The 17,628-nt window shown below is 33.4% G+C and overlaps 1 protein-coding gene across 1 annotated transcript; it reads right to left on the minus strand.

Moving 5' to 3' along the window:
• Positions 1 to 12,936: 12,936 nt before the first annotated feature.
• LOC115218029 (RNA-binding protein lark-like) lies at positions 12,937 to 16,636 on the minus strand. The gene has a single exon (XM_029787778.2). The coding sequence runs from the start codon at positions 14,776 to 14,778 to the stop codon at positions 13,897 to 13,899; it is 882 nt and encodes a 293-aa protein (XP_029643638.1). The 5' UTR covers positions 14,779 to 16,636; the 3' UTR covers positions 12,937 to 13,896.
• Positions 16,637 to 17,628: the final 992 nt, after the last annotated feature.

Below are 17,628 nucleotides of genomic sequence, written 5' to 3' on the forward strand. Positions count from 1 at the left end.
TGGCACAAGCATCAACCACTTTCGAATGGTGCTTTTTACGTGCCACTGACTCTGGCATCAGCCACTCTCGAATGATGCTTTTTATGTACCTATTTCTTTACTACCCTTAAGGGGCTAAACACAGAAGGGACAAACAAGGACAGACAAACGGATTAAGTCGATTATATCGACCCCAGTGCGTAACTGGTACTTATTTAATCGACCCCGAAACGACGAAAGGCAAAGTCAACCATGGCAGAATTTGAACTCAGAAGGTAGCAGCAGACGAAATACTGTTAGGAATTTCGCCCGGCGTGCTAACGTTTTCTGCCAGCTCACCACCCTATATGTTTTTTATGTACCACCAGCTTGGGTGCTAGTCAGGCAGCACTGGCATCAGCCATGATGATGATTTCACTTGACACAACAGGTTTTCTCAAGCACAGCATATTGCCTGACAATTGAAGTGTACTTTTAAACGGGACAGTTATATGACAATGACATCGCTATGGCTACGATCTCACTTGGCTAGCAGGGTCTTACACACACACACACACACACATGCATACACACACAACCATACATACACACACATACATGCACACACATACACATACTCACACATATACATACATATATATATATATAGCCAGATAACCGAAGAGATGGTGTTGTGGATTTCCACTTCGGCATCTGAAACTCAGAGTTTTATCTTGACTATTGAGTAATGTAACATATTATTGTATAGATAAATTTCCTCTATTTACATAATATTGAGGTCTCTTTCTTTCTTTTGTTATCTTACCGTTTTACCAATATATATATATATATATATATATATATATATATATATATATATATACAATGTGTGATGGGTAACTTGTCGCCATTTTATATTTTTAATTTCGTGCATGCACATTGTTCTTAATTTTGTTGACTATACTGTATAGTAGGGTTATTTGGGCACCATCTGTAAGAAAAACAGCACCATGACACAATTCACTCTGTCAGAAATTTGGAAATGACATACTGTACTGTTTGTCATTCATACCGGAAGCTCCAATTCAAAAATGTACCAATATGAACAGGTATCGAGAGTGATAAAAATCAAACATCCAGTCAACATCAATGTTATGCCTCCATTCATCTTCCCATACAGCCTCACACATAACATGGAGGCCTGTATCAAGTGCCTGGAGGATATAGCCTTGGGTCAAGAGGGTGGCTGCTGGAAAACCCTATGTCTGACAACAAGACTCTGCACCATGCTACACATATAGGAAAACCCAGTCATAGCTACCATATAATTTCTGCAAACACATCACCACTCAACTCCCCAGACTGCAACCCCCTTGATTGTAATGTATGGGGCACAATCGAGAGAGATAGAGCAACAAAGCTCCTTATAACACCAAACATGAACTGAAGGCAAGGATTATGGCAGCATTTACTAACTTAAACAAGGAGACTGTCCAGAAGAGTTGCAGGAGATTTTGAAGTTGTCTGGAATCCGTGGTTGAAGCCAAAGGTGATTTTATTGAATAAATTTACTCATTAGTATTTCAAGATATCTTTCTGTAATTTTCGTAAATATATCTGTTAAATGAAATGTCAGTGTTATTTTCCTTTTTTGTTTAATTTAGATAACGATTTATTCACCACACCCTGTGTATGTATGTGTGTGTGTGTGTATATATATATATGTGTGTGTGTATATATATATATACATATATATATACATACATAAATATACATATATACATACATAGAAATATATGCATATACATACACACACACATATATATATACACACACACATTTCCACCACATATAGACTCCCACACACATATATACATATATACATACACACATACACATATATACACACACATATATGCATACACAGACATACATATACACATACATATGCACACACATACACATGCATATACATACATATGTACATATACACATATATACATATATATATACACACACATGGTGCGTAAACTTAGTTTGCACAAGGCTCAATATCCATTTTCAGTGTCTGTTGTATATTTAAAATACATTCCCAAATATCATTCCATTTCTTTGCTGTTGTTCATGAATCAACAACTCACTCGCTCTTTCTTGAATCAACAGCTATGTTATTGTTAATATTTTTCAAATGTGACAATTTCGGCCCGACTTCCCGTCTCATTGCAAAATGCTTATAAGATAAATTTAACAATTAAAATCTACATATATATTGATTTAGTATTAATATTGTAATGATAATAATAATCATCATCATCATCAATGTTTAGCGTCCGCTTTCCATGCTAGCAACGGGTTGGACGGTTCAACTGGGGTCTGGGAAGCCAGAAGGCTGCACCAGGCCCAGTCTGATCTGGCAATGTTTCTACGGCTGGATGCCCTTCCTAACGCCAACCACTCCGTGAGTGTAGTGGGTGCTTTTTACGTGCCACTGGCACAGGTGCCAGACGAGTCCAGCAAACGGCTACGATTGGATGGTGCTTTTTACATGCCACCGGCAAGGGGGCCAGGTGAGGCTGGCAACGGACACGAACGGATGGTGCTTTTTATGTGCCACCGGCACAAGGCCAGTCGGGGTGGCGCTGGCAACGGCCACGTTCCGATGGTTCTCTTACATGCCACCGGCACTTAAATACTACAGCTTTTCTTCTGAGCCTGTCTAGCTATGAGGTACATAAACTTAGACATCTCACATAATCTAGTCTCCAAATACATTATGTATGTCCAGATTTACTAGACCTTGTTAAATTTCTTCCAATTACTTGAAGTAGCTCAAATTTATACCAGATTATTTTTTCAAAATGTAGTTTTGATGTACTTTTTCAAGCTGATGAAAATCGCATTCATTTTTTTCAAGAAATTAATAATAAAGAAGTTACAGGGATTTAAAGATATATAATCTTAACCAATGCAAAGCCTCCATTGCCAACATATCAGAAGTCACAAATGTCTGTTGTTATGGTAGCATATATTGACATTGTAGCAAAAGAAAACACCGAGGATCTGTGTTTGTGAGAAAAGGCACATTACTGGAAGGGGGAACCCATTCTCTTAGGAGTTCATGCAAGTTCATAGAGCACTGCATGTTTGATAAGTGTGACATATTTGAAAAACTATTTGAATGTATAGCACTATTTTGCTAATGTTTGAAAAACCTTTTAAATGCATAGCACAATTTCAAGAACAAAAATAATTTTTCAAAAAAGCATTTAAGGTTCCATAATATTTTAATTTTCTTATTGACACATAAGCAAACAACAATAAAATATGATTGCCATGACTTCAGGCAGCCGCAGCTTCTGATACACTGGCAATGGAGGTTTCCTATTGGTTAAACTTATATAACTTTAAATGCTTGTAACCTCTTTAAGATTAATTTCTAGAAAAAAAATGATGAGATTTTTGTCATCAGCATGAAAAACTTCATCGGTGAAAAAAATTCAAAAACAAAAATCAGGTGAAATTTTGAACTACAGGGTGCAGCAGAAAGGCTGCCCTGATTTCAAAGGTTAATAAAAAACAAACACGTGAAGATACAAGAAAAATCAATGCTCTCCACTCCAGGCCATGGTGGATACTACTTGAAATAGAAATAAATGGCATTTAATGAACTTCATAGAAATACAAAGTCTTTTCATACATCTTAATGTGTTTGTTTGTTTTTTTTATTAACCTTTGAAATTGGGGCAACCTTTTTGTTGTACTCTGTACTTGAAGTGATTGAAAGAAATTTAACAAAATCTGATTTATCTACATGGTTTGGCAGGCTGATGCATAGGGTCTTAAAATCTAAGGGACCTCCAACCAATGTGTGTATATAATTCTAATCATGAGAGTTGGGGAACGAGAGAGGTTTTTGTGCATGGAATAGCCTTGGTCCTGTCTTCATCTAAATCTGACACTGCGCATAGGTGAAAATGAAAAGCAAAGACAGGCTGTTCAATACTTTTGAATATCTGTTACATCAAGGCGACTGATCTTAGGCTAAACAACAGCAACAACAACTGTACTTCGCTTGTAAGACACGGAGAAAAATAGTGTGTTGGGAACGTATAAAGCGATGGTAATGAATAGAAGAGAAGATATATTCAATATCTCATTCATAAAAGACTCTAGTCACAAACAAACATCATAAAGGTATGAATTGAACAAGAGACAATAAACGACACAAAGGAAATACAATGTATAGAAAATCAATGAATGACACACCACTCCCAACTGTTGTTTGATACTTGTTTGAAGCATAAATAACATGGCCTCCTTAAATCTCAAACTTCATATATTTCTGATAGTAGTCTTGATTTATTAAGTGAACTAAAATAAAATCACAAAGAAAAAATACTGTAAATTTTAATACTATATAATCACAGGAAAAAAAATAATTAATAGTAATTAAAAATATCTTAATTTGTTTATTAACTGATAAGAACATGACTTAAATGCAATAACAATGTCAATGCATATATGAAGAAAATAAAGTGCATAATATTTAAAATACTTCACAAAATGCAAGTATGGCTAAGTGATAAGAAGCTTGCTTCCTAGCCACATGGTTTTGGGTTCAGTTCCACTGCATGGTGCCTTGGGCAAGTGTCTTCTACTATGGCCTCAGGCCAACCAAAGCCTTGTTAGTGGATTTAGTAGATGAAAACTGAAAGAAGCCCATTGTATATGTATGTGAGTGTGTGTGTGTCTTTTTGTCTGTGTTTGTCCTCCACCTCTGCTCGATTACTGATACTGATGTGTTACATACATCTCCATAGCTTAGTGGTTCATGGTTCATTAAAACAGATGGATAGAAGAAGTACCAGGTTTAAAGTGCCATTATGACAGCGAAAGAATCTATAATGAGAAGTTAGACAAATATCCATAGACACAAGAATGAGAAATACCAGTTTCATAGCCAATCGTACATGGTGATTGAAATACTGTACCAAGAAGTTGTGGCGATGATGCGCAGCTGGTTGCCATACATCTCATACATGAAGTTGTTGCTGTAATGCTGCTACCTGAGTCATTTGTACAGAAGTTCTTGCAGGTTGTATGTTTGCTGTTAACTACGATGAAGTAATTCACAAACAGTGCTATGTTGGCTGAGCTGTGTACGTAGAGAGATGATGTCGATGACATTAAGAAGAAGATGTATATATATATATATATATATATACATACATATACATATGTATATCAAAATAAGCAATGAAGATATCCAGAGGTAATGCAGTACGATCGTTTCATGCAACTCCATTTAATTGAACAATGCAATAATTTCATTACATCAATTTAAAATGTAGAGCAATCTTCAGCTGCACAAAGACATAGAATTTAATTAAATTAGAAGGAAACATTAGTATAATTTTACCTAAAATCTCCAAGAAGATAAGGAGATAGACAACGAATATGTTTTACCAACAACATCATAGTTGTAACTGTTATTCTTTTCAAGAAGACACTGCCTGTCACTGTTATTTAGTTTTATTATGGGGGGAGGGGGGCAGTTTTAATTTATAGACTAGTTTATCAAATCCTTTGTATATTTAAGGCTGAGAGAAGACAGAGGGTAGTATCTGTTTGGGGTAGAGTTGGTGGAGTAGACAGACATTCTAAATTGCATAGTCATAAAATCAAGAATTATTTGAAGCAATGTCAAGAGGTTTAGTAAGAGAATACTTAAAACAAGATGTTAGTTGATAATTATGAGATCACCCACTAGCAGACCATTGATAATGGGACAGGGTAAGTCTTATCATGTAGTGCTACAGTTAACTATTATAAAACAATGCTGCTATATTGTATACAGATAAAGTTTAGGGTTATTCAAAAGATTATTAAGAAGAATATTTATGAATACTTTTTAGTATATATCAAACTTTTACCAAAATAGAGGGAGGAAAAGAAAATATAGAAATAGTTTAATATTTATACACTTAAATACTAACTCATCAGATGATATCTTTGAATATTGATTAAATGATATTTACTGGTATTAATAAAGGAGTATTGAGGTAAAAGAACATGCTAATTATATATTAACAATTTTAGTCTAAGCAGATTTTTTTTTATTGTAAGTAGTGAATATTTCAGCATAGCTTTATACAAGCAGAGTATGGAATTTATAGAGACAAAAGACTTAGAATAATTTTATAAATAAATAAATAAATAAAGGCTAATTTTAAAAATAAAATAAAATAAAATAATCATGGGTAGAACATCATAGAAAAGGGGTAAAATGGTTTAATTACTTTTTTTGGAAGCACTCCGTTGGTTGTGACGATGAGGGTTCCGGTTGATCCGAATCAACGGAACAGCCTGCTCGTGAAATTAACATGTAAGTGGCTGAGCACTCCACAGACACGTGCACCCTTAACGTAGTTCTCGGGGATATTCAACGTGACACAGAGAGTGACAAGGCCGGCCCCTTGAAATACAGGTACAACAGAAACAGGAAGTAAGAGTGAGAGAAAGTTGTGGTGAAAGAGTACAGCAGGGATCACCACCATCCCCTGCCAGAGCCTCGTGGAGCTTTTAGGTGTTTTTGCTCAATAAACGCTCACAACGCCCGGTCTGGGAATCGAAACCGCGATCCTATGACCGCGAGTCCGCTGCCCTAACCACTGGGCCATTGCGCCTCGGTTTAATTACTAATACTATGGTAAAGTATATTTAGGTTGTTAACACCAATAGAGCAGATTTTTAGAAAAAAGTTTAATAATTCAAAATATATTAGACTAAAAATTATATTTACTTGTTAAGATAATATCTATAAAAGGCTGATATTTGGTATCGGCTAAAGGAATAATTAAGTTATGGAACAATTCTACTTTTAACTAATCTTTTTGTAAAATTAAGGGTTATATCATAGGTTTAACCTTTTAGTGTTTAAACCGGCTATATCCGGCCCAAATATTCTACTCATTTTATGCTCAAACTGGCCAGAACCAGTATCTCATACCTACCCTGCAATGTCATTCTAAAAATAAACAATTACATCTTTCAAATCTTGAAGCTACAAGATAATACCAGATTAATATTTTAAAATGTAAATGAATAAAGATTACTTTTGACATATTAATTTGAATGCTAAAGGGTTAAGAAGTTAATTATTATTACACCCTACATGATATTCATATTTCTAATTGATACTTATTTAGAAAAGTTATTTATATAAAGGTCTTTATAAATCAGGAGGGTGGAGCTATTTGAGAAAAAGAAAAATTAAGTAATTTTTAAAAAGATCATTTCAAACAATGTTATCATACTGTATAAGGTTAAAAATTTTTTTAGGGTAATCAACAAGATTATTAAGAATGAGAATTTTAACAAATAGGATACCACTTTTGAGTATATACCAAATTCTTTTAACCATAATAGAGGGAGGTAAAAGAAAATCGCAAAGAAATAGATTAATATTTATATACTTATCTCTTTTCTAAAATATTCACTTATTATTAGGTTTCTATGGAGATTGATCAATTGGATTTAACTAATATTTAATAAGGGCAACTGAGGTTAAAGAACATGTCAACTATATACTGATTTAATTAAAGTTGAACTAATTTTAAGTTGTGGAGATACCAGTATTAACTTATATAAGCTGAGCATGAATTAATAGGGGTACAAGGATTAGATTTATTTAAGGCTGCCATAAAAATAACAATAACAACAATAATAAAAGGATCAGTTAGGGTAGAGCATCATGGAAAAGGAATAAAATAGACTAATCACTAAAAACTATAATAAAAAATTAAAACATTTATACCTTATTAACTCAAATAACAAGTTTATATAGAAAATGTATAATAATTTATGAGCTAGAAAATTAGCTTATTAAGTTTACTATAATCAGGGCTGAACCTTGGTATTTGTTGAAAAGATAATTTTTGTAAAGAGGACAAGTCAACCATATACTAATATCAAATTAAGAGGTATGATATAGATTACAAAAGTTGTGTGTATCTATAAATAATATTAGTTTCTTAGGGGTACTTAATTGGAAGGGCTATTTAAAATCAATATAAATATCAAAATTAAGGGGATGGAACATTTTAAGAAAGGGATAAAAAACTTAATTCCAAAAACTATTTTGAACATTGTCATTTTTTTGTAAAAGGTTAATATATAAGGCAAAGGTTAATATATAAGGCTATCATGGAGATTTAACATTTAGGTGAGGGAACAAATATATTACAAATTAGTTAAATCTTAATTTAGGCAGTTTAATTTTGGCATTTTAATTTTAAAATTTTGAAGATACTTATATTGTTTTTTTATAAGCTAAGTATGGCTTTATAGGGGTACAACAATTTAGGTTTTTATAAAGGTAATTATAGAGTATTGAAATGATTAAGTAGAGTAGAAACATCATAGGGTGGCTGTGTGGTAAGTAGCTTGCTTACCAACCACATGGTTGCGGATTCAGTCCCACTGAGTGGCACCTTCGGCAAGTGTCTTCTACTATAGCCTCAGGCCTTGTGAGTGGATTTGGTAGACAGAAACTGAAAGAAGCCTGTTGTATATATATATGTGTGTGTGTGTGTGTATGTTTGTCCCCCCAACATCGATGCTGGTGTGTACATCTCCGTAACTTAGCAGTTTGTCAAAAGAGACCAATAGAATAAGTACTAGGCTTACAAAGAATAAGTCCTGGGGTCGATTTGCTCAACTAAAGGCAGTGCTTCAGCATGGCCACAGTCAAATGACTGAAACAAGTAATAGAGTATATATACATACACATATATATATACACATACATATATATACATATGCATATATATAACACAACCCCACCATTTACTGACTAATACATACGCATATATATATAAACATAGTCACATATATAGATATACATATACACACACATATATATATATTTATACCTACATGTGTATATACACACATACATGCATATATATATATAAATATATACACATATATGTATATACGTACATTTATGTATATATTTACATGTCTATACATACACTCAAATATATATATGTAGATATATGCATGTGTATATCCACATGTATGTATGTGTATATATATATATACACACACATATATACAGGAATGGCCTTAAGTCACTTTACTCATTTCTAGTAATAATAAAATGGGTGAAAGTACTCATGGCCATCTCCATATATATATATATATATATATAAAAATGTTATACCTAGATATGTTCATATTTTAACTATTGGACACACACTATACATGTTTGTGTGTATATATATATATATATATAAGTTTAATTCATATGAGGTGGTATCAAATATTTTCCAGACTGAAACTTATTTACGTAAATTTCAATACCATCTACAAAATAATCACATTACATAGACCAACAACATCAGCCAATTTCATCATCTTCCAACGATCCTCATGTACAAGGTGATGAATTTTCTCCACATTTCTGTTGGTGACACTCCTGGCAGGTCTTCAGGGATATTCTTCCACTTTGGAAGTGGCCATGCCTCTCAAAACATTGCGTAGAACCCATTGCCTTGTTACTGAAGCATGCCTAATATGTCTGTAATGTAAGATTTCCCATTCGTTCTACATACAGCACACACATGATCACAAAAACACAAATTTCATAACTTGTGAAGTAGAGCGGCTGTGTGGTAAGTAGTTTGCTTACCAACCTCATGGTTCCGGGCTCAGTCCCACTGCGTGGCACCTTGGGCAAGTGTCTTCTACTATAGCCTTGTGAGTAGATTTAGCAGACGGAAACTGAAAGAAGGCCATCGTATATATATATATATGTGTGTGTGTGTGTCTGTCCTCCCAACATTGCTTGACAACTGACGCTGGTGTGTTTACGGTCCTGTAAACTTAGCGGTTCGGCAAAAGAGACTGATAGAATAAGTACTAGGCTTACAAAGAATAAGTCCTGGGGTCGATTTGCTTGACTAAAGGCGGTGCTCCAGCATGGCTACAGTCACATGACTGAAACAAGTAAAAGAGTAAAGAGAGTAATCACTGCAATGTCACTCGGCCTGCCACCTCATGAAGGTCACTGCACACGCGACCAAGTGCTGCCGTCTGTTGGTGCACTACAGATCTGGTCTGGGATACCACCTTGTATGAAACATACTCCTTACTTTTAAATAAATTGGAAAAGGCTAAAAATTTTAAGCTTCAGTTTATCAATAGCAGAAGAATTAAAAACAAAAACAATCATGCAAAATGAAATTAAAGTGATTTTATTACAATGATTAAATCAACTGAATAATGAAAATAAAAGTAATATTTCATAAGAGGTGTAAATCATTGATAATATTGGCAGTTATTGAACTTAACAAAAACACATGAGAAAATATAAGGAATCTTTCATTTAAAAATTAAAACATTTCGTCTTTTTCTTTTCATCATACATTGGTTAACAGTAATTTCTAACATTTTCACAAGGCCATAGGATTTGGGGTGTGGATAGTTCATTTAATCGACTCTCTGTCCCTTCCAGATAGATGAAAAATAACGCTAACTTTGGTGGGACTTGACTTCAGAAAACAAGGGATTGTAATAAAATAGTTTGAGACATTTTTTCCAACACTCCAATTATACCATTCCACCTTTATATATCTGCTAATGGTAATTGCTAACAGTAGCATAAAACTTTAGAGTGAGGAGGCAATAGGCCTGGATTTAATACCACTCACTCAACTAGCACTTTCGTTTACCAGCCCAAGAATGGTAAATGGTAAAAGCAACTTTAATGAGAATTGAATTCAGAACACAGAAACAAAACCATCACAAGGTATTAAGTTTGGTACTCTGTCAATTCAGCTATCTATCATCTTTACCTTGCTAAAATGCTGGAAGTTTGTAATGAAATTGTATGGTCAGTTGAATCTGACCAGTATATTACAGGTACCTGCTTTATCAAGCCTGTAGAGATAAAAAGCAAGTTGTCCAATGATATGATTTCAAATCAGAATGCAGAGGGGATAACTAAATACTCTCAGACATTTAGTTAAAACACTGCATCATTCCACAGACCAGCACAACACTGACAAGGCAACTCAGCACTGTAGCATTCCACACATGACAACCCAGGACTGTACCATTCTACAACACTGACAGTCTAGTCCTGTATCTTTCCATGGCTTCAACTCCAAAAGTGTAAAAGGCAAAGTTTTGAAATGAGAACATAAAGGTATCATACTAAATATAGCAAGCAATTTGGTCTAATACTCAACCATACATTGCGCTTAGGAGATCTGTCAATAATAAAAATAATTTAATGGTTCTTCATATTTGCACAAACCCATAATTTTGTTTAGACATGGTTGACCATAACAACAATTGTTTCAAATTTTGGCACAAAGCCAGTTATTTTTAAGGGGGAAGGGATAAGTCGATTACATTGACCCCAGTACTCAACAGGTACTTTATTTCATTGACCCTGAAAGGATGACAGGGGAAAATTGACCTTGGCAAGAACATAGAGAGCAAGAAGAAATATTGCTGAGGATTTTTTTTCGTTTTTGACACATATATAATTCTACCAGCTTGCCGACTCAAAAAATAACAGTTTCAAATTTTAGCACAGGGCCAACAATTTTAAGGGAGAGGTAAGTTGATTACATCAGCTCCAATGCTCAACTGGTACTTATTTCATTGACCCCAAAAGCATAAAAGGCAAAGTTTACCTCAGTGTGATTTGAACTCAAGAACATGAAGAGCAGAAAGAAATACTGCTAAGCATTTTTATCTGATGCACTAACAATTCTGCCAGTTCAATGCCTCAATAACAATAATTCTTTCTACTATAGGCACAAGGCCTGAAATTTTCAGAAAGGGACAGTCGATTGCATTGCTCCCAGTACTCAACTGGCAATTATTTTATTGACCCCAAAAGGAGGAAAGGCAAAGTTGACTGTAGCAGAATCTGAACATCGAATGTAAAGAGTGAGAAGAAATTCTATGCATTTTCACCCATGAGCTATTCTGTCAGCGTGTTGTCTTATATTAATTTCTCACATTCGTACACGGTCACAAATACTAGGAAAATTAATTCAATACTTCCTGGTATTTGACTTCCACTTATATATCAAGCTAAGGAAAATAAAGGGTAACATCAACTCAAGTTGAATTTGAACTCGGAATGCAAGCAAGCATGTCTTGCAAGGTATTTTCTCTTTCTGTCATTTCTGTTATCCACAGTCATTAACAATTAGAATTTTTGACATTCTAATTAGCCATTTCCTTACAAGAATGACAATAATAAAAGTAACCAGAACAATATTTATAACAGGAAAAAAAAAATACACAATATTTCATAAAAAAAAATTTAGAAAAATCATTCATAAAAATGAAATATCAAATTTTAAAGAACTGAGAAAATGTTTTGTTCAAGTAGTCTTTTTTTCCCTCTCTGTTTTCATACTGGTTTCCCCACCCAACCCAACAATGCTGTGTTTCTGCAATACTATCCTAAAAGTTAGATATGAACAATACTTGGACCATGAAGTATGGTACATGAAGTTATCTGCAACCTGATTCAGTAATTCACCTAATAATCTATAAGGGTTTTATTAGTTAATTACTACTCTTATTTATTTATTTATGTATATATATGTATATATATATATATATATATATTATATATATATATATAGATAGATAGATATAGCTATGTGTATGAACAAATAGTTACTTTAGCGGATGGAATCTGAGTGGAGTAAAAGTTACCAAGTGCAATGGCTAAAACTATTATATGTTCACAGATCACAACATGCAGCCAGACTTTGTGGCTTTTAGACCACCCTGTATGTGTATCACTACATACATATATATATACACACACACATATAAACATATACGCACATAAATATATACACAAATACACACGCATATATATATACACACACATATATATATATATATATAAGCTTTTGGGTGGGATGGTTTATTTCTTGGATAAAAATAAAATTCATAATTTGATATCCTTTGTACTGCTAACCACTCATTTATAGTGTAGTTAAATATGGGACCTGCATTTTGTTTAACCTGACAAACTAGAAAAACTAGAGTTAGGTGCCTTGCTCAGAAACAATACAATGACAGTAATAGCTTATGATCAAAAGTGGTCAAAAGCCCAACATCTTCAGTTCACAACCATTGTACTGAGAGTATGAATTTATGCATGTGTATATATATACATATATATACACACATGTCGAAATATATAGATACATACATAAAGCACCAATGTTATTTAATTACATTCATATATAGTTAATATGTCACCTGTATAAACCATCGGAAACAGGTTGTCATAATTTAATTTAAATAATTATTTATGCTCGCCCATGTCAAAGAAACACTAAATATACACTCTCACACCCACTCCTCAAAATCACTCAACATTTTCATTCAAATCAATTCTTCAATGCTAGAATGGATAGTAGTAGCAATTGTTATCATTTGTGCCAGTTTTGGAAGGGAATAACCTCATAATAAAATGGTCAGGCCAGTGTGGTACTTGCCTGAAAGAAAAAAAGAAATGTTCAATACTGAATAAATCTACTAGACTTTGTTAACTTGTATAATAAATTCAAATTGCTAAGTAGGATTCTAGGTGTTAAGAAGTTGGGTCACTTAAGATCTCTAAATTCTTAAAATAGATTTGCTAAGAAAAGAAAAAAAAATTAAAACATGCATTACACATTCTAAAGCAATGATATACATTTTGAAATATTTTGATTATTTCTTTTGCAGGTTTTTTTTTTTTTAATTTTTCAGTTATAATTACTTCCTCCCCACTCAAATCCACTTTGAAATTGTAAAACTTTGTCCATGAGCGAGTTCAATGATGAAGGATTTAAAACATATCACCTTTCTTAGCATATACAAATTTATATAAAATACTGTTTGTTGTTAATGTTCACGAGATCGAGCAAATTGTGTGCTGCCAACTGTCTTGCTCCTCCGACGTTCATAATATTCAGGTGGTGGTCGGAAAAAGGGGTTCATATCACGGTTATTGCTGTTACGACCAGGGCGAGAAGACAATAGTGAATGTGAGGATGACAATGATGGGAGTCGGCGCTTACTGTCAGACATCGATGATAATGAAGATGATGCAGACCGTCTCTCACTGGCTCTAGGATATGGTTGGTGTCGGAAACGACTTGCAGCCATAGATGGTGGTGGGTAGTTGTTGGAATAAGGACTCTGTTTCTTACTGTTGTAGTTATCGTTGTTGCTGTGGTTCTGGCGCCGGTTTTGGTCACCATCAGCATTCTTTCCAAGCCAATCCTGAGCGGGATTTGTTTGAGAGTAGTTATTCCCAAGAGATTCCTTGTAACTGTTCTCTCGATATCTACTTAGAAATGAGTAAAGACCATCAATACTTCCATTCATAGCATTAATTTCTTTAGAAATATTACTTAAAGTGGTGCACGTTTTTTCATGTAAATCTCCACTTCTGAAATCTCGAGCACGAACTGAAGGGCAATCCCTACATAAGTGCCCAGTTTTACCACATCGAATGCATTCACCACGGTTGCCCATTCCAGGTTTGGCGTGTACTTTACTGTGGGACGGTTGTACCTTGAGGATTGAGCCATTCCAGTCTTTATTGTTTAGATTTTCAACAGCTTTCATAGCATCTGTGCTTTCAGTAAAGTGGACGAATCCAAAGTCTTTGATAATGTCACATTCAACGACTTCACCATAATTGGCGAAGAGGTCCCATACTGATTTCTCACTGCTGCCCTTGGGCAAGTTGCCAACATATAATTTTGTGGTGCGTGGCATAATTCACGAATTACATACATATAGTTTTTAACACATAACACGAGTTGTGGTCTCTACAATATATTATGCAGTTTTAAAAACAGAACCACACAAATATGTGTGTGTGTGTGTGGTGTAACAAAATTACCTTGACAGAAGCGAGATACGAACTCACGTTTTCAGAGACGTTTTGGTTACCAATAAGTAGATGAATCGGTTATATAAATTAGGTAGGTATATACACACTTTATACGTATCATACACACAATGTCAATTTAAAAGAAAATACTATCAACTTATAGACATTATAAATAACAACATACACGTGTTTGAGCGAATACAATTGATGTTCTTCACGTTTGTTAGTACAAGCAAGGTTTCCAAAACGTTTGATACGAGGTTTCGTGGAACTTTATCCAACAATTTACTTCCGGATTTCTGGAAATTGGTGCAGATTTCAAATTTCGAAAATACAGACAGACATCAACAGCTACGATCCTGGTGGTAATTCTGAAATTGCTTCAAGTCATTTGTGTTGTCTAATACAATCAATTAATAATTTTAATCAGTAGAAATACGTGTGTTTCGAAGTTTCGCTTATTACGTATTATTTCGGTATAATTATATATATGTATATATATACACACACATAGAAGTTACAGTTGTATAACTGTAAGTTCGACTTTAAGAGTTTGTTATAAAGAAAGATCAAATAATCACAAACTTTTTTGTTACTGTATTACACGAATTTGTGCAAAGAGGGCCATCTATTTCCAAAACGATTGTAAATGTTCAGTATGAGCTCAACCGGCATTAACTCCACGACATCAAAGACGTGTGTTACACGGCATAAAACGTTTATAATTCTTTTCTTTCTTCTTTAAAGAAATACTTTGCAATGTTATTTCATTCACCAAGGGCATTCCTGATATGTGTTCTACTTATCGTCTCCAATAAACGAAAAGGAAATTAAATATAAGGTAATGAGATGGATATTCAAATCAAAGCGGTGTCATTTAGAAATGTAAAAATTAGAAAATAGGTTCGTGTGTAATAACGACCTGTTGTTATTGCTTCTCATTTTTTTTTTTTTCCGAATCTGATTATTTCATAGATGAATTGTAACGGTGAAACAGATATTTTAAGTAACAACAATGATAATAAAAATAAGAATATTAAGAAGAATACGAATACCGCGAGATTTCAAACTGAATAGTGATGACAAAATTGATCAGTCGCCCTTACATATGCATATATATGTATATATATATATATATATATCATATACGTATTTGGTTTTAGACGTAATGCATTATATATATGTATGTATATATGTATGTATATATATGTATGTATATATATATAAATGTGTGTGTGTAAGTTTATAATTTGTGCGTAACTTGTATGTGTTTGTACTTGTTCTGCTTCCTGCTTTTTCTCCTGAAAACGAAAAGACAAGCAGTCATCCCTTAAAAAGAAAAGACAGCAGTTCCACAGCAGTTAATCGCACACACATGCAACTACTTGTTGTATTATATAATATTTATGGTTACGTTATACTTTGTGCAAAGCCAAACAACAGAATATAGAAGCAAACCGTTAGCGAGACGGCGAAAAAAATTCAAGCGAGTAATTGTCGCTCCCTTCTACCACAGTTTCCTTATACGAAATGGTCCCGCTTCCGCTTTGGAACACAAATAATGGTGACGTAGAACGCATCTTCAACATTATAATCTTTCCGATTCCTTAATTGCTATTTGTTTACTATGTCGTTGTTATTGTTGCTATTTCTCACTAAGTCATCCCTGACTCAGGGACACCTATAACCGAAGGCATTGTATTTCTTTTTACTTTTGGGGGCTGTGGGATCCGCCACTTAATTGTGTTCTTTGTGAGCTGAGCTTTTGTGCGCGCGCACGTTTTAGAGCTGAGAAGGAAGATACGATGTGGGCACACACGGGTTTCAAAATGAAATTGAATTTTTTTTATTCGTGAAATTTGAGTACAAATGTATACATTCTTTGCAAAGAACGTCAAATCTCTGCACATTCACGCTACAAAAAATTAGAAAGAACATTGATCTTGCCCCTTTTTTAAAAACAAGTTGGACGTACTGAATAATATATATATGTATATATGTAGGCGATCTAGAGACGAAAGATTGCCTATATGTATATTATGTATATGTATGTATATATATATGTATGTATGTATGTCTGTATGTATATGTATCGTTATATGTATGTGTGTATACATACATATATATATATATGTATATATATATATATATATATATATATATATATATATATATATATATATATATATATATATATATATATATACATATATATATATATATATGTATATGTATACATATATATGTATATGTATACATATATATGTATATATGTATATGTATACATATATATGTATATACATATATATGTATATATATATATATGTATATGTATACATATATATGTATATATATATATATGTATATGTATACATATATATGTATATTTATATATATGTATATGTATATATATGTATATATATATATGTATATGTATATATGTATATGTATATATATATGTATATATACTCTTTTACTCTTTTACATGTTTCAGTCATTTGACTGCGACCCCAGGACTTATTCTTTGTAAGCCGAACTGCTAAGTGACGGGGACGTAAACACACCAGCATTGGTTGTCAAGCAATGCTAGGGGGACAAACACAGATACACAAACACATACACACACATACATACATACATATATATATATATATATATATATAATATACATATATACGACAGGCTTCTTTCAGTTTCCGTCTACCAAATCCACTCACAAGGCATTGGTCGGC

This window comes from Octopus sinensis, linkage group LG12 (genome assembly GCF_006345805.1).
Source record: "Octopus sinensis linkage group LG12, ASM634580v1, whole genome shotgun sequence".
Taxonomy (NCBI): domain Eukaryota; kingdom Metazoa; phylum Mollusca; class Cephalopoda; order Octopoda; family Octopodidae; genus Octopus; species Octopus sinensis.